Source organism: Sus scrofa, chromosome 14, assembly GCF_000003025.6.
Source record: "Sus scrofa isolate TJ Tabasco breed Duroc chromosome 14, Sscrofa11.1, whole genome shotgun sequence".
NCBI classification, from domain to species: domain Eukaryota; kingdom Metazoa; phylum Chordata; class Mammalia; order Artiodactyla; family Suidae; genus Sus; species Sus scrofa.
Genome location: NC_010456.5, coordinates 71,869,271 through 71,892,037, shown reverse-complemented (window position 1 = coordinate 71,892,037; position 22,767 = coordinate 71,869,271). Strand labels below are relative to the sequence as shown.

Here is a 22,767-nt window from a genome sequence, read left to right as displayed (position 1 = left end):
GTATTATTTCTAAACACAAGTTACATTTCTAAATGCTTTTTTTTTTTTTTTGGCCATATCCACAGCATGTAGAAATTCCCAAGCCGGGAACTGAATCCCAGTTGTAGCCAAGCTCTATATGCACAGCTGCAGCAATGTCAGATCTTTAACCCACTGCACCAGGCTGGCAATTAAACCCACAGCTCTGCAGCAACCTGAATTGCTGCATTCGGATTCCTTTTTTCCCCTCTTTTTCAGCCACCCCAAGACACATGGAGTTCCCAGGCCAAGGTTCAGATCTAAGCGGCAATTGTGACCTACACTGTACAACACCAATCCTTTAACCTTTAACCCTCTGTGCTGGGCCAGGGATTGCACCTGCATCCTGGTGCAGCAGAAACACTGTCGACCCCTTGAGGCCATAGCAGGAACTACTACAATTGGATTCTTAACCCACTATGCCACAGTGGAAACTCCCATTTTTAGATGATTGTACAGACTAGAGAAAGTAGCAGAAGGTGGTGAAAACTTAAGTGGAACCAGGGGAGGATTAAACAGAACAATAATCAAACCTAAGACTGCGCATAAGGCTCTAAGATTCTTATAAAGCTAAACAATTTTATAACCTTTAACAAAAATGGTCAAAAGTAAAGCTAAATTATGTGTCTAGACTAAAACACAAGGTATATAGGTATGAACAAGTGTCTGTACACATACACATGCCGAAAGAACATTAAAAGCACCAACATATCCTGTTGTTCCTTACCCGTCTTTTCTTCAAGTAACTGTAGCTTCTGTTCTACTTCAGCTCGTACCTTTTCACTCTTCTCCAATTTTTGTAAGAGGCTTCCTACATCTACCATAGCACCATTATACACAATAAGGCCAACATTTTCTTCCACATCCTTTGATTCCTGTTTTACTGTTGGTGTTGGAAGTAACAACCTGTTTCCTATAAAGCAAAAGATAGCATATTTTAATGTTTTCTTCTTTCATTAATAAAGGTATAAAAAGGCATGATCTTAAAATTAATATACCGAGACCTAGCATATCTTCCTGCAATGCTTCAGATTCTTCATGGTTTTCCTCATCTTTTGAGGTATCTGTTAATTTCCGGTAAAAGCAAGACTCACGGAGCACTACTTTATTAAGAAGTTTCTTTACCTGTTAAGCAAGGAAGTAAGAAGTTAAAAAGATGAAAATAAGTTTTTTATTCTCCTTGAACAGCTGTGTTCTAATTTTCACATAAGATGAACATCAATGGTATTTCTCAGGTATCCATTATCACTCAATTTGAGCACTTATGCTCAACTGTCTTCTCCATAAATCTTAAATCCAAATTATCATATGAAAAGCTTTTGCTTTAAAAAGTCTAACACTGACAGAAATGCTAATACATACATTAAAGTTTATGTACAGATGTGTTTATTATAGCATAGTTTGTAATCCTAAAAATGAAAACCACGCAGCAACTGGAACCAGCAAAGCCTATCTATACCATAGAATACAATGCAGTAACAAAAAGAACAAAATAGGTCTCTATTTTCATGGCAGAATGCCCCTGATATCTTGCTAAATGAAAAAAATTTGTCTATCACTGTGTTCAGAATGACTTCATGTGTTTTTCTTATAAAAGTGAAACAATCATATACATATATACACACGAGTTGCATACAAAAAACCCCAAAGTTTATATATTAGGCTGGAGAACAAAAGGTAGAGGAAACTTTAAATTTTTTTACCTTATTTATTACTTAACTGGACAAGCTTGTATTGCTTTTAATATTTCAAAAAGTCAAAGATATTGAAGAGATAGTTACTTTAAAATGTTTTTCATTTAAAATATTCACCAGATAGATTACCTGAGCCCGAGAAAGATGTAGTCCAAGGGTATAAAGTATTTCCTCCAAATCCTTTTCAAGAAGGTAACCACAATGGCTTTGATCAAAATAAACAAATGCCATTAACAGATCCCTGTTAATTGTGATCATCTGAGTCTTTTCTTTTTCCTAGAGAAAATGCAGAAAATAGAGTAATTTTTACCCCTGAAAAGTGAGAAAGTTAGACTGTATCCATACAACAAAAATCTGAAAAAACTTTTGCCTCATCATAGCTAAAATGAGTTGATCTGATATTACGTGCATAGGAGAAAGATAAGCCATAGTGATTATCTGAAATTACCGCAAATATCAAAATACGAGCAACTGAATTTTGCTGAGTGGTAATATATAGATATATAAGAACCAATAAAATTCTTGACTGTGTTATGTTTAATATAGTCTTTATAAGAAATGGAAATGACCATATTATAAAGAATAGTTTTTGGAGTTCCCGTCGTGGTGCAGTGGTTAACAAATCCGACTAGGAACCATGAGGGTGCAGGTTCGATCCCTGGCCTTGCTTGGTGGGTTATGGATCCGGCGTTGCCATGAGCTGTGGTGTAGGTTGCAGACACAGCTCGGATCCCACGTTGCTGTGGCTCTGGCGAAGGCCAGCAGCTACAGCTCTGATTAGACCCCTAGCCTGGAAACTTCCATATGCCACAGGAGTAGCCCTAGAAAAGGCAAAAGACAAAAATAGTTTTGTATGCAAATACCAAATCACTTTCTTGTATACATAAAACTAACAGGGTATTGTAGGTCAAATATATTGTAAAAAATATATACAGTATTTAATAAATACCTTATCTTTAGAGGGCCTCTCCTTGCAGTACCTATTAATATCTCTTTTGTCATCTCGTTTGTTTATTTCTTCCTCATCTCGATCTATAAAATAAATACAATAGCAGCAAGAAAATCATTAATACAGATAAATTTTCAACTACTGTACAGATCAAAAATATATTTTTTGTTACTGATCAGCTTTCAAAAAACATAAAAACAAAGAAATATTAGTTTGAATTTATGAAAAATCATTATAAAGAATAAGAGAAAGAAATTTATAAAAAGACTAAGGGAGGGGAAAAATGGGCTTTATTGAATGAAATAAAAAATGTAATAAATATTTGGAGGAATTAGTTCCAAAAAAATGAATAAACTTTACATATAAAACTGAAAATTATAATACAAATTTAAACAAAATATATTTTCTTTTTCTTACTTTTTTTTTAGGGCCACGCCCACAGCATATTGAAATTTCCAGGGTAGGAGTCAAATTGGAGAAGCAGCTGTTGCCCTATGCCACAGCCACAGCAACAAAGGATCCGAGCCACGTCTGTGACTTGTACCACAGCAGGTGGCAACACCAGATCCTTAACCTACTGAGCGTAGGCCAGGGATCAAACCAATAACCTGGTGGATACTAGTTGGGTTTGTAACTCTCTGAGCCACAATGGGAACTCCAGATATACTTTTTGTTTAATATTATTAAATCCTCACAATTATACTCAGAGGTACTGTTTTATTCTATTTAATTTAATCTATTATTTATTTATTTATTTAAGGCTGTGCCTGTGCCATATGGAAGTTCCCCAGCCAGGGATCGCATCTGAGCTACAGCTGTGGCAACACTGGATCCTTAACCCACTGTGCCAGCCCCGGGGATCAAATCCACCCGTCCTCAGACAATACTGGATCCTTAAATTGTTGCACCAGAGCAGGAAATCCCTAGAGTGATTTTTAGAACATTGTCCTTCCCTCTAAAAGAAACCCTGTAGTCATTAGTCCCTCCCATTTCCCCTATCTCCTCAGTCTTAGGCAATCATTACTCAGCTTTTTGTCTCTATAGATAATCTGGACATGCCACAGCTGTAGCAATGCAGGTGCCATAGCTATGGCATAGGCCTGCAGCTGCAGCTCTGATTTGAACTCTAGCCCAGGAACTTCCATAAGTCACAGGTGTGACCACAAGAAAAAAAAAAAAAAAAAGGAAAATAAAAAAGTGTATCATAAACTACACAAAAGTCCCTTTAATTTTCATTTATAAACATTTTATAGACATAACACCTTATTTTGAGTATTTAACTTGAAAGGTATCACTTTCAAAACTATCTCTTCTGAAACCTAAACTTTTAAGCTATTTAAAAAAAAAATCCAAGTAATCTTTGCTCATCTTAGAAAATAAGTTAGAAATTATGGTAGAGTCCCCGTATGGCTCAGTGGTATCAAACCCGACTAGGATCCATGAGGACTTGGGTTCGATCCCTGGCCTTGCTCAGTGGGTTAAAGGATCTAGTGTTGCTGTGAGCTGTAGCACAGGTTGCAGATGTGGCTCAGATTCTGCGTTGCTGTGGTGTAGGTCGGCAGCTGTAGCTCCAATTCGACCCCTAGCCTGGGAACTTCCATATACCTTGGGTACAGCCCTGGAAGAAAAAAAAAAAAATTAGGGTAGTGAGGAAGATCCAGTGTGGTGCAACAGGTTAAGGATCTGGCATTGCCGCAGCATGGATTCAGTCACTGGCCTGGGAATTTCCAAATGCCATGGCATGGAAAAAAAAAGGGTAAAATAAAAAATAAAATTATGGAGGTGAACATGTCCTTTATTTTCTTGCCACATTCATACAACTATACATATGATACACATTTAAAGGAACATGTGTCTACGTCTATAAAAACTATTTTGTAATCTTTTACCATGCCACTATCCTAACTTCTTTGTCAATGACTACACAGAATTTAATTGCTTATCTATATTAAAATATATTTAAATAACTTGTTTTTTAATATTAAGATTTATTCTAATTGTTTGTGGTGTTTTTTTGCTTGGGGGTTTCTTGGCCATGTCCGTGGCATGCATAAGTTCCTGGGCCAGGAATCAAACTCGTGCCACAGCGAAGAAAATGCCTAAACCACTAGGCCACTAGGGAACTCCCCAATTTTTTGTTTTAATTCACATTTCCAAATTTCTTTTCAATAAAAATGCAAATTTAAAAAATCATTAAAATGTACTTAAAAGTAACAAACTGTATCACACAAGTATTAAGTTTAGAAGTGTTCTCTACAGATTTTTTTTTCTAAAGAAAACAAAACTTCGAAGGTTTTTTGTTGTTGTTGCTGACTAGCTATTTTTGTAGTTTCTTCTTTCTCTCTGGTTCACTAATATCCATGTTTGAGGTATCAGTAGGAACACTTATTCCTGGTATCTGTGGTTCTACCAGTGACATTCAGATTTTCTGATGCTGAAGATAGGATGAGTCTATAGCATGATTTTTACGTTAGCTTTATCAAATATGTGTAACACTGTATCTTCTATTTTAAGTGATGGTATCTAATTTTTTGTTTTAATTCACATTTCCAAATTTCTATCAAGAAAAGGTGCAACAATTTAAACTGACTCCAAGAGCAAAAGTAATCTTCTCTTTACCCTTGTTAAACTGGTGTTAAACTAAGATTCAATTTTCATCAATTTGATAGACTCTTACTGTTATTTGTTTCTATGATTACTAAGAAGATTCAATACCATTTTAGGCATTAACTTGCAATTATATACTCTTTTTTTTTTTTCTTTTTTCTTTTTAGGGTCACACCTGCAAGTTCTTTTTAGGCATATGGAACTTCCCGGGCTAGGGCCTGAATTGGAGCTGCAGGGCTACAACCCAGCCACAGTAATGCTGGATGCAAGCTGCATCAGCCACCTATGCTGCAGCTTGCAGCGAGGCCAGGGATTGAAAGTGCATCCTCACAGACACTATGCCAGGTTTTTAACTCGCTGAACCACAATGGAACTCCTATTCTTTTTTTAAACAACCAATTCTATTTTCTATGGGAAAAGAAGTGGTTTTCTGGATACTTGATTAGATAATGAGATACAAACTGTGAAAAAAAATTAGAAACACAAGGGAAACCCCCAAACTTCAGTTTACGACATCTATTTAGAACTTTTTGGATATTTGGACTGTCCTAGGAAGATGCAATATACATTAGCAAAGAAAATAACGAAAAAACTCTTTTTCTTATAAAGAGCTTATATTTGAGTGGAAAAGAAGACAGACAATAAGTAAAAGAGTTCCCTGTTGGCTTGGTGTTGTCAAGAAAAATTTGGTGTTGTCACGCCTGTGGCTCAGGTTCAGTCCCTGGCCAGAGTATCGTTGGAATGACAGGGCACAGTGTGGCACCGCCCTCCTGACCGCCCCCACCCAAAATCTAGGCAAGAAACAAGGATTGAATTAAGGTTAGATCAGTTACGTTAGATTAGAAGCTTGTAAGAACTGGTCTGATTCTGGATATATTTTGAAGATAGAGGAAATATGACTTCTTGATAGACTGGAAATGGAATATGCTCCCCCCCAAAAGGAAACAAGGATGATTTTAGCTTGAGCAACTGTAAGGATGGAATTGCCATCAAATGACTTGGGGAAGGCAGAATTAGAGGATAATTTTGGTTTGTTTTCCTTATGGTGAAGGGGAAGAAAAGCAGTTCAGTTTTACACATTAGATGTATTTATTTTGAAATACCAGCTAAGTCGAATAGGCAGCCGATGTGGAGGAACAGAAGTCTGACTTATGAATTTGAGAACTATCAGTATTTATATTTCTTTAAGGCGGGAGAATGGATGAGAACACCACTAAAGGAGTTACAGAAAAGGAATAAACAACTAAGGGATGAGAGACAGGACATTTTGACACAGACAAATAATGAGAACACATTTACTGATTTAAAGTAGTGATAAAACAATAACAAAAGGATGGGGAGAGAAAATCGGACTGTAACAAAAGGCTAATATTTGATTAGCCTTGTGGCTCAGCTGGTTAAAGACGTGATATGGTTACTGCAGCAGCTCTGGTTACTCCTATGGTGCAGGTCTGAACCCTGGTCCAGGAAATTCCACATGCCATGGGTGGGATCAAAAAAAGGGGGGGACTAATCTTCATTAAGTAAAGCAGGTAATGAAGATAAAATAAGAAATATTGGAGTTCCCGTTGTGGCACAGTGGTTAACGAATCCGACCAGGAACCATGACGTTGCGGGTTCGGTCCCTGCCCTTGCTCAGTGGGTTAAGGATCCGGCGTTGCCGTGAGCTGTGGTGTAGGTTGCAGATTCGACTCGGATCCCGCGTTGCTGTGGCTCTGGCGTAGGCCAGCGGCTACAGCTCCGATTAGACCCCTAGCCTGGGAACCTCCATATGCCATGGGAGCGGCCCAAAGAAATAGCAAAAAAAAAAAAAAGAAATACTGACAAGTGCATATTATATCATTAATATAGAGTCATTAAAACAAGACTACTTCTCAGGAGTTCCCACTGTGGCACAATGGGTTAAGGATCTGGCATTGCCACAACTGTGGTGCGGGTCACAGCTGTGGCTTGGATTTGGCCCCTGGCCCGGGAACTTCCGTATGTCCCAGGTGCAGCCAAAAAAAAAAAAAGTCTACATATTATATGGCACCATTATTATGACATTATTGTTAACTTTCTTCAGTGTGATTATGGAGTTGTAGTTAAAAGAATGGTTTTTCTTAGGCAAGTTGAAGAAGTCCTATTTTCAATTGGATCAGAATCACAAATAAATACAAAGACAACACAAATTAAGGCAAAATACTAACAAGTGAAGCAACTGATAGATATAGGGTTTTCAATGCACTGTTCTTTTTTTTTTTTTTTTTTTCCTGTCTATTTGCCATTTCTTGGGCCGCTCCCGCAGCATATGGAGGTTCCCAAGCTAGGGGTCGAATCAGAGCTGTAGCCACTGGCCTATGCCAGAGCCACAGCAACGTGGGATCCGAGCCGAGTCTGCAGCCTACACCACAGCTCACGGCAACGCCAGATCCTTAACCCACCGAGTAAGGCCAGGGATGGAACCTGCACCCTCATGGTTCCTAGTCAGATTCATTAACCACTGCACCACGACGGGAACTCCTGCACTATTCTTTTTTAATTTCTTTTTTTTTTTTTTTTTGTCTTTTTAGGGCTGCACCCACGGCATACGGAGGTTCCCAGGCGAGTGGTCGAATAAGAACTGTAGCTGCTGGCCTACACCATAGCCACAGCAACTCGGGATCAAGCTGCGTCTGTGACCTACACCACAGCTCAGAGCAATGCCAGATCCTTAACCCACTGAACAAGGCTAGGGATCGAACCCACAACCTCATGGATGCTAGTTGGATTCATTAACCACTGAGGTATGGGGGAACTCCACTATTCTTTCAACTTCTCTTATGTTTGGACATTTTCATAAACTAGAAGAAAAATAAAGTGCTATGGTAGGAAGAAAAAAAGTAGAGGCAAACCTTAAGTAGTAATAATATTCAGAGATAAGTACTATAAAAAAAAACTCTTATGTTTTTCTGATCTCAAAAAAAAGGGTTTTTTAAAATGTCCCAATACATTTAGACTGATAGGTTATCAGCCCTATAAGTACTTAAGGGCTAGCACCTATGACCAGTCAAACATCATATTTTCAGGTACTTTGAATATCATTAATATCCATTTGTAATTTAAAACTTGAGAGACAGGTATACAAGTGCTTACTATTATTACTCTTTAAATTCTACCTATATGCTATAATGCTCTTTGATAGTCTTCGTAATTTTAAAAAATGCTAAAATTAGTTTTCTAAAGATTATAGTCTATAGAACAAGGAAGACTATGATACATTTTATGACATGGTCTAAACACCACATTCTGGGAAATTTTTTTTCCTTTATGTAGAGTTAGCATGAATTATATTTGGAAGACAGAAGAATCAACAATAACCATTTTTTTTCCTTTTTACGGCCACACACGTGGCATACGGAAATTCCTAGGCCAGGAGTTGAATCAGAGTCACATCTGTGATCTATGGCACAGATAGGGGCAACACATATCCTTAACCCACTGAGTGTGGTCAGGGATCAAACCCACATCCTCACAGAAACAACATCCCAAAGGATCTGTAACCTGTTGAGCCACAATGGGAACTCCAAAAAATAAACTTTTTTTCCTTTTGTCTTTTTTAGGGCCACACCCATGGCATATCAATGTTCCCAGGCTAGAGGTCTAATTGGAGCTGTACCTGCTGGCCTATACCACAGCCACAGCAACGCTAATCTGTGACTTATGCCACAGCTTGCAGCAACACCAGATCCTTAACCCACTGAGCAAGAATATTAGTTTCTTAACCCACTGAGCAACAGTGGGAACTCCAAAATAAACATTTCTTAAAAAAACATTCCTCTAGGAGTTCCCGTCGTGGCTCAGTGGTTAACGAATCTGACTAGGAACCATGAGGTTGCAGGTTTAAACCCTGGCCTTGCTCAGTGGGTTAAGGATCCAGCGTTGCCATGAGCTGTGGTGTAGGTTGCAGACATGGCTCAGATCCTGCGTTGTTGTGGCTCTGGTGTAGGCTGGCGGCTACAGCTCCGATTGGACCCCTGGCCTGGGAACCTCCATATGCTGTGGGAACGGCCCTAGAAAAGGCAAAAAGGCAAAAAAATAAACAAAACAAAACATTCCTCTGACCTAAAAATCAGTGAAGCAATAATTAATAACACATTTCCACAAAGAATACTTTGTTTCTATTCTAAGAAATGGGAGATAATGAAGACGGTTGAGTGGTAAGATATGAGGCTCACTTCCTCCCATAAATATACTGAGCATGCATCTACATGTACAGCTAATCACATAGAAAATTTGCTGAATGCTGACAAAAGACCTCAGGATTCTGACAGAGTAAAAAATACCAAAATTACAGATTTCAGGGATACAAAATCACCACACAAAAAAATGAATTTTTCATTCTAAGGGGAAATAAATAAATTTCAACCATACCATCTTCTTCATCCTCTGCTTCTTCTGCTTCCATTGGATCATATTCATCTTGATTATTATCTTCTTCAGTTTCATCATCATCTTTAGAATCATCTTTTCTTTTATCTTCTTTCTATAATTTAAAATGTCTTGAAATTAAGCAAAATCCCACCATTGACTATGAGAAAAAGAGTAAATTCACTCAATTTACTTGAAATAGTATCACATTATAAATTTCATACAATAATATATTTTAAGAATATATTACTACCATTCACAATGTGAAAGCCATCATGCTGTATACTTAACTTAAAAATAGAATAAACTATTAGAAAACTAGTTACAGATGCTTATTTCAAAAACGTACATTTCTAAGGATACACAAAAAACTTTAAGTTTAGCCTTTACATTTCACTATTCTGATGGAATTTATCATGTTTTATACTGCGAAAGACCTTAGAATATATCTAAACAGATTGCTAGTCATGGAAATAATTACAGACCTTCCTTTCATCTCTATCTTCTTTTTTATCTTTATCATCGCCTGATTTTCTTCGCTTGGGTTTTGGCTCATCAGTTTCATCATCTCTTTCTTCTTTTTTATCTTTTCTATCATCCTTTTTGCTTTTCTTCTCCTTTTCTTTTTTATCCTCTTTCTCAGGAAGAGACAATAATGATTTGTATATTCTAACACCAAAATCTCTTTGAAGCATCTCATTGAAAAGTTCTGCAAATAATGAAACCTATAAAAAGACACCAAGAGTAACCCAGCCAACTTTAATAGAAATATTAAATAAATCCCACAAGTCAGTAATTTATCAAGCAATAACTCATCACATCTAAAAATGCTGACAAAAAAAAAAAAAAAAAAGGAGTTTCCGTCGTGGCGCAGTGGTTATCGAATCCAACTAGGAACCACGAGGTTGCGGGTTTAGTCCCTGGCCTTGCTCAGTGGGTTAAACGATCCGGCGTTGCCATGAGCTGTGGTGTAGGCTGTAGATGTGGCTTGGATCTTGCGTTGCTGTGGCTCTGGCGTAGGCCGGTGGCTACAGCTCGATTCAACCTCTAGCCTGGGAACCTCCATATGCTGCAGGAGTGGCCCAAGAAATAGCAAAATAAATAAATAAATAAAAAGACAATAAATAATTAATTAAAATGTGCACTAAAAATAAAATTCTAATCACTGACATCGATGATGCTTGAAGAGCCTCAAAATCCTCAAAAATTCTTCTGAAGATATAATACTATGCTTAATATACTTTTGGTCAAATACCACAAACAATAATAACCAGACTACAGAATATCTGAAAATGAGTAAAGAAAAGGTCTTTTTGTTTGTTTGTTATTAGTTTTATGGCTATCCATGGGATAGCAAGTTCCCAGGCCAAAGACTGAATCCAAGCTGCAGCTGCAACTTATGCCACAGGTGCAAGAATGCTGGAATCTTTAACCCACTCTGCCAGGGGAGAAATCAAACCTGTGCTCTACAGCGACCTGAGCCACTGAAATGAGATTCTTAACCGACTGTGCCAAAGCAGGAACTCCGAAAAAAAAAAAGGATTTTTACTTCCTTACACAACAGTTAATCATTATGGTAAATATACATGTATGGTATCATGTACATTTATCATGAGATGCACTCAACAAGTTTTTATGAAATACCTACTATATACCAGGACTGTTCTAGGAACTGGGGATATAGCAGTGAAGAAAGTAGGTAAAAATCCCAACTCTCATGAGCCAACAATCTAGTGGGATAAAGGATGGAATAACCAAATCAACATCAAATTATAAGGAAAACAAGCAGGATAGGAACATAGAGTGTAAGAAGAGAGTGTAGTCAAAGATGACCTTTCTGATCTGGTAAAAGTTGAAAAGTGACATGAAAGCAGCAAGGGAATGAGCCATGTAGATACCTAGAACATTCCAGGCAGGGGAAGCCAATTGTAAATTCCTTTTTTTTTTTTCTTTTTTTTTTTTTTGGTCTTTTTGCCTTTTGCTAGGGCTGCTTCCTGTGGCATATGGAGGTTCCCAGACTAGGGGTCCAATCGGAGCCGCAGATGCCGGCCTACACCAGAGCCACAGCAATGCGGAATCCGAGCCATGTGTGCAACCTACACCACAGCTCTCATCAATGCTAGATCCTTAACCCACTGAGCAAGGCCAGGGATCAAACCCAAAACTTCATGGTTACTCCTCAGGTTCCTTAACCACTGCTCCACGACAGGAACTCTTAATTTGAAATTCTAATGAGGTACCAAGCACTATTACTATGCAAGGATCCAGGGATAATGACCTTTAATATAGTCATGAACTTAAAATTATATACTAATTTTTTATGTAAATATATCTCAGGCTAACACGTGCTTTCAATAGATTCACAGGCCTAGAATTTGAAATGGTTGCCATAATTCTAAAATACATAATCTCTAGCAATGTGCTAGGTGTATATGGTAAAACACTTTAATTGGACTATCTTCCTCCTCATAAAGGAATATGCAATGTATTAAAATTATGGTGGCCTGGTGGTTACAAAACCAGTGTTCTCACTGCTGTGCCTTGGGAACTTTGGCATGCTGCAGGCACAGCCAAACAAACCAAACCAAACTGTAATTAATCTTATAATCTAGTTTTCTTTGATCTGTGCTGTCTTTATACATTTTTAAGAAGAAACCTAGTATCAGTAACATAACCATTCAGATGTTGAAAATTCTGTTTTCTTGACGACTAATGTAAGAACTAAACAATGGAGTTCTCTTATGGTTAAGGATCCAGCATTGTCACTCCTACAAGCTCAGGATCTTCCACATGCTAGGGACAAGACAAAAACAAAACAAAAAACTAAACAAAATCTCCATTTGTGTAAATAAATAGCAAGAGTCATATACTTTTTTTGTGTGTGTGTTCTTGTTTCTATTACTGAAATAAATGGCAATTAAAAGGTGTTCGATTGAAATTGTCTTAGTAACTAGATCAGTTTTTGTGTGCATGTGTGTGTGCTTTTTAGGGCCACATTCACAGCACATGGAAGTGTCCAGGCTAGGGACTGAATTGGAGCTATACCTGCTGGCCTATGCTACAGCCACAGCAACACCAGATCCGAGCTGTGTCTGCGACCTACATATACCACCGCTTACCGTAACACAGGATCTTTAACCTACTGACTGAGGCCAAGGATCGAGCCCACATTCTCATGGATCCTAGTAAGGTACATTACCGCTGAGCCATGATGGGAACCCCTAGATCAGTATTAATTCATCTTTTCATCTATAAGCAGTAAAAGGAGATCTGTCTAGCATTAATATTAAATCAGCCAAAAAATTTCTTTTTGATGATATATGGGTTTTTCTTACAGAGTAAGTTCTTTTAAATTCATATACTAAAATGACTGTTACATTCTAATAATAAATTAAAAAGAAACTAAAAAAAAAAAAAAAGTAAACTAACCAAGGTGATATGTTAGATAGAGAGGAACAAAATAAAGGATCATTTTGCTAGCAGAGGGCCGTTTCTCAATCACTTTGTTTCCATGGAGCAACATTAATTTGAGATCCTCTTACAGCATCAATTATATATACTGTATATACTATATAAGCAATATGTAATACCAAAGACTATTTATTTATTTACATCTTGAATGAATACTACATGAAAGGTACCATTAAGAGTTAAATTTTGGGAGTTCTCATTGTGGCTCAGTGGTTAATGAATCTGACTAGGAACCATGAGGTTGCGGGTTCGATCCCTGGCCTTGTTCAGTGGGTTAAGGATCTGGCATTGCCGTGAGCTGTGGTGTAGATTGCACATACGGCTTGGATCCCTCGTTGCTGTGGCTGTGGCACAGGCCAGCAGCTATGGCTCCAATTCAACCCCTAGCCTGGGAACCTCCATAAGAGGCAGGAGCAGCCCAAGAAATGGCAAAAAGACAAAAAAAAAAAAAAAAAAAAAAAGTTAAATTTGGATTCCCGCTGTGGCCTAACAGAAACAAATCCAATTAGGAATGATAAGGTTGTGGGTTCAATCCCTGGCTTCGATCAGTGGGTTAAGGATCTAGCATTGCCATGAGCTGCGGTGTAGGTCACAGACGTGGCTTGGATCCTACCTTGCTGTGGCTGTGTCTGTGGCTGGCAGCTGTAGCTCCAATTCAGCCTCTAGCCTGGGAACCTCCATATGCAGTGAATACAGCACTAAAAAGCAAAAAAAAAAAAAAAAAGATAAAAAAAGTTAAATTTATGGCAGCTGATAAAAATAAAATCATATAGGATATAATGTTTAAGAACATTGGCTTAGTGGAATTATCAATGTTAAAAAATTAATTTTTTTTTTTTGTCTATCTAGGGCTACACCCACAGCAATGGAAATTCCCAAGCTAGGGGTTGAATCAGAGCTGTAGCTGCTTGCCTACACCACAGTCAAAGCAACTGGGGATCCAAGCTATGTCTGCAAACTACAAAGCTCACGGCAACACTGGATCCTTTGTCTGCTGAGCAAGGCCATGGATGGAACTAGGTTGGAACCTAGTCAGGTTGGATAACTGCTGAGCCCTGAAGGGAACTCCTAAATATTTTAGTATTTGTAGCATTTTTAATTAAGACCCATAAGCATGCACTTCATATGTAATAACTGTCTCAGCAGTCCTCTATTTTTCTTTGAAAACAATTTTGGTCTAAGTGATTTATTTTTAGCTTACCATTTGGTGGACAAGGAACTCATGGGTCAAGGAGATATGAGTGATTTTTCCAATATAATTTATCAAATAAAATAATGGGAGGTATGTTCTTTGTGCTATGATGACGGCATGTGGAAGTTGCCAGGCCAGGAATCAAACCTGTGCTGTTGCTGTGACCCAAGCCTCTGCAGTGACAATGCTGGATCCTTAAGCCACTACACTGCAAAAGAACTCAGAGGTATGCTGATAAGAGACAATAACTGACCACAATTATAATTCTATACAGTCCATTTTCAAAACTAATATTTAGGAACATGTTTCACTATTTTGTTTACAGAATGAAATAGTCATTTACATAGGGATGAAAGTCCACTTCAATCGTTTTAAAAAGTGACATAGGAGTTCCTGTCGTGGCTCAGTGGTTAACGAATCCAACTAGGAACCATGAGGTTAAGGGTTCGATCCCTGGCCTTGCTCAGTGGGTTAAGGGTCCGGGGTTGCCGTGAGCAGTGGTGTAGGCTGCAGACTCGGCTCGGATCCCACGTTGCTGTGGCTCTGGCATAGGCCTGTGGCTACAGCTCTGATTCAATCCCTAGCCTGGGAACCTCCATATGCCGTGGGAGCGGTCCAAGAAATGGCAAAAAAAAGACCAAAAAAAAAAAAAAAAAGTGACATAAACTTTATGTTATAAAGCTGCCCTAGAAGTTCCCATTGTAGCTCAGTGGTTTACGAACCTGACTAGCATCCATGAGGACACAGGTTCGATCCCTGGCCTCACTCAGTGGATTAAGGATCTGGCATTGCTGTGAGCTGTGGCGTAGGTTACATTAGTGGCTCTGATCTAGCATTGTTGTGGCTGTGGTGTTCACCAGGAGCTGTAGCTCCAATTCAACCCCTAGCCTGGGAACTTCTATATTCTGCAGGTGCAGCACTAAAAAAGGCAAAAGACAAAAAAATAAAATAAAATAAAATAAAGCTGCTCTAAAGTAACAGTACAGGAAGTTCCCTTTATGGCTCAGCAGTAATGAGCCCAACTAGCACACATGAGAAAGTGGGTTTGATTCCTGGCCTCACTCAGTGGGTTAAGGATCCGGCACTGCCATGAGTTGCAGTGTAGGTTGCAGATTTGGCTCAGATCTCACATTGCTGTGGGTGTGGCTTGGGCCAGCAGCTGAAATTCCCATTCAACCCCTAGCCAGGAAACTTGCATAAAGTGCAGGTATGGCCCCAAAACAAAAAAATACTAATAAAGTAACAGTACAAAGAAATAAGATTCATGTTGAAAAGATAAATACCAATTATTTTATCTTACAGCTAAATGAACACAAGCAGAAGTTTCAATCCCACTAAAGGATATTTTAATTCCTGATTAAATAATAAGATGCCTTGGAGTTCCCATTGTGGCTCAGCAGTAATGAACCTGACTAGAAACCATGAGAACAGAGGTTTGATCCCTGGCCTCGCTCAGTGGGTTAAAGATCCAGTGTTGCCGTAAGCTATGGCGTAGGTCACAGATGAGGCCCAGACCCCACATTGCTGGGGCTGTGTGGCACAGGCCGATAGCTACAGCTCCAATTCGACCCCTAGCCTGGGAACTTCCACACGCTGCAACTGAGGCCCTAAAAAGACAAACAAAAAATTAATTAATTAATTAATAAAGTACCTCATTCCCAAGAGACAATTAGACATTATTTTATCATATGTGTCCTGATATCTTTTTTTTTTTTTTTTTTTTGTCTTTTTAGGGCCACACTCAAAGCATATGGAGGTTCCCAGGCTAGGGGTCAAATTGGGGCTGTAGGTCCTGGCCTATGACACAGCCACAGCAATGCCAGGTCTGAGCCGTGTCTATGACCTACACCACAGCTCATGGCAACGCTGGATCCTTAACCCACTGAGTGAGGTGAGGGATCAAACCTGCATCCTCATGGATGCTATTCAGATTTGTTTCTGCTGAAACCCGATAGGAGCACCTATGTCTCCTGATATTTTAAGAACATACCACTATTGATACCATACCATACCTGATATTTTAAGAACATACTACTACTGTGAAGTAGTCTTGGGAAAAAATGATTGAACCTTGGACTTCCCCTGTGGCCTGCAGTATAACTATATAGTATTGTCTCTTTTATGGCTCTGGTTTGATTCCTTGCCCTGGAAGTTCCACATGCCACAGGTGCGGCTAAAAATAAATAAATAAATAAATAATTGAACTGGAATCTGATTGAGACTTAAGACCCAAATATCAAGAGTTCCCATGTGGCTCAGTGGGTAAAGAACCAACACAGAAAGTTCCCGTCATGGTTCAGAGGTAACGAACCTGATCAGTATCAATGAGGATGTGGGTTTGATTCCTGGCCTTGCTCAGTGGGTTAAGTATCTGGCATTGCCTTGAGCTGTGGAGCTGCAGCTCCAATTCAACCTCTAGTCCAGGAACTTCCATATGTCGAAGGTGTGGCCTCAAAAAAAAGAAAGAGTTTCATCATGGCTCAGCAGTTAAGGAACCCAACCTGCATCCATTAGGACTCAGGTTTGATCCCTGGTCTGGCTCAGTGGGTTAAGGATCCAGCATTGCCATGAGCTGTGGTGCAGGTCAGAGATATGGCTTGGATCCCTAGCTGCTGTGGTTGTAGGCTGGCAGCTGCAGCTGATTGGACCCCTGGCCTGGGAATCTCCGTATGCCACGGATGCGGCCCTAAAAAGACAAAAAAAGATCCAACTATCAATTACTGGGAACCAGAGATGCCAGAGGAAGCATACCATAGGAATGCAATCAACAAAAGTGAGTCTGTAGGAAAAATCATCTGTTGTTCCCCCAGCCCAAAAAAATACATTGTAAGGAAAATACAAGAAACAAAAACAATGAAAGAGACATTCAAGATATTTAAGAGATATATTAACCAAAGAAAATGTGTTAACCTTATTTAGATGCCAATTCAAACTTAAAACATTACCTCAAATGAATGTTCTTTATTATCCTCTAATCTGTAGTCCAAAAGTACACTCAAAGACATGATGCTACAATCAAACTTGCCACTTTTTGCAGCCCAGTTTGGATGTACAATGATGGCTGGCTCATCAGGTAAAATGTATCTTCTTTCCCGACGCTGGCGTTCTAGTTCTTCTTGACGTTTTCTTTCTTCTTCCTACATATTTGAAATTTTAAGTAATGGTTAAATCTCAATGTACAATGTGAATACATACCAACTATACAACACATAAAGAAAAAGGGTAAAATGTCTGTAACTCCCTTACAATGATAAAACCAACTTTAAGGGCTAAGAAAGGAGGAACGTTCAAAAGAGGATAGCAGCTTTTATGGCTCCTAATTCTCTTCCTTTTGGATTTGATTTCCCAACATAAGAAACGACCTTCTAAACAGGAAAAAAAAAATCTCCAACTTATATCATCATATAAACCAGGGGATTAGTGGTGGTGACATAGTTTTTGGGTCTACCTGAATCCCCACATCTAAAAAGAGACAGAATTGGGAGTTCTCATTGTGGTAAAGCAGAAACAAATCCGACTAGTATCCATGAAGATGCAGATTTGATCCCAGGCCTCGCTCAGTGGGTCGGGGATCCAGCGTTGCTCTGAGCTGTGGTCTAAGTTGCAGGGGAGGCTCAAATCCCACATGGAAGTGGCTATAGTGTAGGCTGGCAGCTTCAGTTCCAATTCGACCCGTAACCTGGAAATTCCCATATGTCTTGGGTACAGCCCTAAAAAGAAAAATAAACAGAATAAGCAAGATAACAAAATTAAAATCGCAATAAAATGAGGTGAACAAAGTTATCCCCACAAATTCTAATACACAAGTGTGTGGGGAAAAGTCACAAGAGCCAAAACATCCCTGTGTTACTAGCATCTGTATGGGTGTTAAAAAAGAAGGAAGCAGGGAGTTCCTGTCGTGGCGCAGTGGTTAACAAATCCGACTAGGAATCATGAGGTTGCGGGTTCAGTCCCTGCCCTTGCTCAGTGGGTTAATGATCCGGCGTTGACGTGAGCTGTGGTGTAGAGGTTGCAGACGCAGCTCGGATCCCGCGTTGCTGTGGCTCTGGTGTAGGCCAGTGGCTACAGCTCCGATTTAACCCCTAGCCTGGGAACCTCCACATGCCGCGGGAGTGGCCCAAGAAATAATAAAAAGACAAAAAAAAAAAAAAAAAGGAAGCAATGAGGTTGCCTGATGGATCTAAGGAAAACCATAAGACTCATTAGGCACTCACAGGAAAACATAAAAGATCAATTTAAGAACAGTAGCTGAAACTAGGATAAGGTTTTATCCCAGTAATAGTGAGTCAGTGAAGGGTCGATGTTAAGATCTGAAAGGGCCTAGTCATTCTAGCCCTACCAATGAACTTGCAAAGCTATTTACCAGGGCATCCTTCTAGCACAGGGTCCCAAACTGAGGAGAAACTTCTGGGAGCAGAATCAATAGTGAGCAGCACAGGGAAGACAGGTACAAAAGAGACAACAGAGACATGGGAGAGAAGATCTAGATAAAGAGTGATAGAGGCAACAGAGACAGAAATCTTAGCAAGCTACCTTATTTTTTGAAAGAACAAAAAATACCCACTAGAATATAGAGCTCTGTGAAGTTAGAAAAGCTACCTAAAGCAATCTCTTTCTAATAAACTTTAGACAAACCATATTCACACAAAAAGAGCAAGAGAAAAGTATTAAGTCATATCCTATACAATTATTACGGGGAAAAATAAAAAAAAGAACAAGGAGTATAATCACAGCTGCATACAATGAAAATGGACCAGAAAGACATGGCCGAAAGACATAAAATTTTTAACTTATTAAAGTATGCTAAGAGACATTATGAAAATATTACAAGATACGAAAGAACAACATGAATAAAAAATTTTAAAGTAAAAACCAAGGTGACAGAATTTAAGGAATAATCAGAGAAGAGAGTTTCAGAAATTTAAGAACAAACTAGAAGGGAAAAAAAGGCAATAAACTCAAGAGAAAATGCCTTAAGAGAACAAAAGGTAATGTGGAAATCAAATGATCAAAAAAATAAAGAGGAGGCGTTCCCATCGTGGCGCGGTGGTTAAGGGGTCCAACTAAAAGCCATGGGGGTGCGGGTTCGATCCTTGGCCTCACTCATTGGGTTAGGGACCCAGCATTGCCTTGAGCCATGGTGTAGCTTGCAGATGCGGCTCAGATCCAGATCCCGTGTTGCTGTGGCTCTGGTGTGGGCCGGCGGCAACAGCTCCGATTCGACCCCAAGCCTTGGAACCTCCATGTGCCACAGGAGCGGCCCTAGAAAAGACACAAAGACAAAAAATATATAAATAAAGAGGAAAAGGATTCATGAAAAAATGACCAATACTGAGACAGCGAAAAAGTTCAATACATTGGATTTCCTTAAAAAAACAAAAACAGGAGTTCCCGTCGTGGCGCAGTGGTTAACGAATCCGACTAGGAACCATGAGGTTGCGGGTTCGGTCCCTGTCCTTGCTCAGTGGGTTAACGATCCGGCGTTGCCGTGAGCTGTGGTGTAGGTTGCAGATACAGCTCGGATCCCGAGTTGCTGTGGCTCTGGCATAGGCTGGTGGCTGCAGCTCCGATTCGACCCCTAGCCTGGGAACCTCCATATGCCGCGGGAGCAGCCCAAGAAATAGCAACAACAACAACAACAAAAAAGACAAAAAAAACCCAAAAAAACAAAAACAAGGGGAAAATAACAAATAAAAAACTTACTTAACAAAAACCTGTTTGTTCACAGCACTATTATTCACAAGAGTCAACAGGTAAAAACAACACAAATTTCCATCAGCAGATGAATGGATAAGAAGCAAAATGTGGTGCACATATACAATGAAATATTAATCAGCCTTAAAAAGAAATCAAGTTTAAATACATGCAAAAGAAAACCCAAAAAAGAAACAAAAATTAAGTAAAAACCTAGAGGTCTCTGGTGGCACAACAGGTTAAGGATCTGGCATTGTCACTGCAGCAGCTAGGTTCCCTACTGTGGTACTACTGGTTTGACCCCTGGCCTAGGGATCCTGTTGGTGGGTATGGCCAAAAAACAAATACATGCTAGAACATGGATGAACCTTGAAAACATAATGCTGAGTGAGAGAAGCCAGACATGAAAATAAAAATGCTACTGCATGATTCTATTTACAGAAGGTTATCTAGCATAGGCAAATTCAGAGAGACAGAAAGTAGAATTGAAGTTACCAAGGGGTACAGGAAGAGAGGTTCAAGGTTTTTGTTTTTCAGTGTTTTTGCTTTTTGTTTTTTTTTTTCTTTTTAGGGCAGCACTCGAGGCATGTGGAAGTTCCCAGACTAGGGATCGAATCAGAGCTATAGCTGTCAGCCTACACCACAGCCACAGCAATGCAGGATGTGAGCCACATCTTTGACCTACACCACAGCTTACAGCAATGCTGGATCCTTAACCCACTGAGCAAGGCCAGGGATTGAACCCACATCCTCGTGGTCCTAGTCAGGTTGATTAACTGCTGAGCCACGAAGGGAACACCTTGAATATAAAATTTCTGTCTCAGGAGTTCCCATTGTGGCGCAGCGGAAACGAATCTGACTAGGAACCATGAAGTTTCAGGTTCGATCCCTGGCCTCACTCAGTGGTTTAAGGATCCGATGTTACCGTGAGCTGTGGTGTAGGTTGCAGACACATCTCGGATCTGGTGTTGCTGTGGCTGTGGCATAGACTGGCAGCTATAGCTCCAATTAGACCCCTAGCCTGGGAACCTCTATATGCCGCAGGTGTGGCCCTAAAAAGACGAAAATAAATAAATAAAATAGAATTCCTGACTCATATTTATGATCCTTGACCATCTTAAAAATGTTACTCTTCTCTCTTATATAAGATATTGCTGTGAAAAAGTGGTAACAGTGCAATTTGCTTTCTAATCATTTTTGTTTTGTTTTGGCTGCGCTCAAGGCATATGGAAGTTCTGGGACCAGGGACTGAACCTGTGCCACAGCAGTGACCAAAGCCACTGCAGTGATGCTGGATCCTTAACCCACTGTGCCATGAAAGAACTACTCTAATCTGTTTTGATATTGGTCATTTTGTATTAATATCTTTAGATGCATCAATATGTAGAGAGAATTTTTTTTTCTGGAGAGTCACTCTTTAACAAAATTTTTTTGGTTTTTTGGTTTAGTGGTAAAATATGCATAAATTAAAATTACCCTATACAATTTTTTAGTGTACAATTTATTGACATTAGTACATTCACAATGTTGTGCAACCATCACTACTTTACATTTCTAAAACTTTATCCAAACAGGAACTTTACATATTAAATAATAATTCCCTATGGAGCTCCCATCATTGCTCAGTGATTAACGAACCCAACTAGTATTCATGAGGAAGAGGGTTCAATTCCTGGCCTCGCTCAGTGGGTTAAGGATCCAGCATTGCCCTGAGTTGTGGTGTAGGTCGCTGACGCGGCTCAGATCAAACCCCCACTATAGCTGTAACCAGAGCCACAGCAGTGACTATGCCAGATCCTTAATCCTCTGGGCCACCAGAGAACTCTAATTCTTCACTAAAAGGTACCAGGGCTTCCTGGGAAATGGCTGACTTCCGAGATAGGACAAAGGTAGCACACAGCGAAACTCAAAGACTGTATTGCGCTGCAAAATAAAAAAGGAGTCCTCAAAAACATGACGAGGACATTTCAAAGAACACAGAAGTCAACTTGAAAAGCCTCATGCTGGCCAAGCTTGAGACAATTTCATTGCCAAAATAAATATTTATAACCTATTTAGTAAAATAGGAAATCACGCATCTCTTAAGAACAAGGTAATTTTCCTATACAATTACAAAAACATGATCGTACCCAAGAAATTTAACATTGCCTCATTATTGTCTAATATTATATCCACTATCAAATTTCTCAAATTATCCGAAAAATATTTTTTTTTGCTTTTTAGGGCCGCACTCGCAGCATGTGGAGGTCCCCAGGTTAGGGGTTGAATAGGAGCTACAGCTGCTGGCCTACGCCACAGCCACAACATCAGATCCAAGCCATGTCTGCGACCTACACCACAGCTCATGGCAATGCCAGATCCTTAACCCACTGAGCAAGGCCAGGGATCAGACCCGAAACCTCATGTTCCTAGTTGGATTCATTTCCGCTGTACCACGACAGGAACTCCCTGAAGAATATTCTTTATGGCTTTTTTCCCCTCTATCTAGGATCTAGTAAAATTTCACTCAGTGCATTCAGTTGTCATGTTTTTTTTTTTTTTTGTCTTTTTTTTTGTCTTTTTTGTTGTTGTTGCTATTTCTTGGGCCGCTCCTGCGGCATATGGAGGTTCCTAGGCTAGGGGTTGAATCGGAGCTGTAGCCACCGGCCTACGCCAGAGCCACAGCAACTCGGGATCCGAGCCGCATCTGCAACCTACACCACAGCTCACGGCAACGCTGGATGGTTAACCCACTGAGCAAGGGCAGGGACCGA

The 22,767-nt window shown here is 39.5% G+C and overlaps 1 protein-coding gene across 8 annotated transcripts in view; it reads right to left on the bottom strand.

Annotated features, from left to right (window-relative positions):
- CCAR1 (cell division cycle and apoptosis regulator 1) overlaps window positions 1-22,767 on the bottom strand; it is a 67,135-nt gene that overhangs the window by 2,606 nt on the left and 41,762 nt on the right. For 5 of the 8 annotated variants that reach the window (XM_021072498.1, XM_021072497.1, XM_021072496.1 and 2 more), the window contains 7 exons: window positions 17,266-17,457; window positions 10,143-10,382; window positions 9,661-9,772; window positions 2,662-2,744; window positions 1,842-1,988; window positions 1,017-1,143; window positions 746-931 (listed from right to left, as the gene is read on the bottom strand). In XM_021072498.1, coding sequence (XP_020928157.1) covers window positions 746-931; window positions 1,017-1,143; window positions 1,842-1,988; window positions 2,662-2,744; window positions 9,661-9,772; window positions 10,143-10,382; window positions 17,266-17,457 — 1,087 coding nt within the window. The remainder of the gene's footprint in view (window positions 1-745; window positions 932-1,016; window positions 1,144-1,841; window positions 1,989-2,661; window positions 2,745-9,660; window positions 9,773-10,142; window positions 10,383-17,265; window positions 17,458-22,767) is intronic. The other 3 variants (XM_021072501.1, XM_021072500.1, XM_021072503.1) reach the window with 1 other exon arrangement.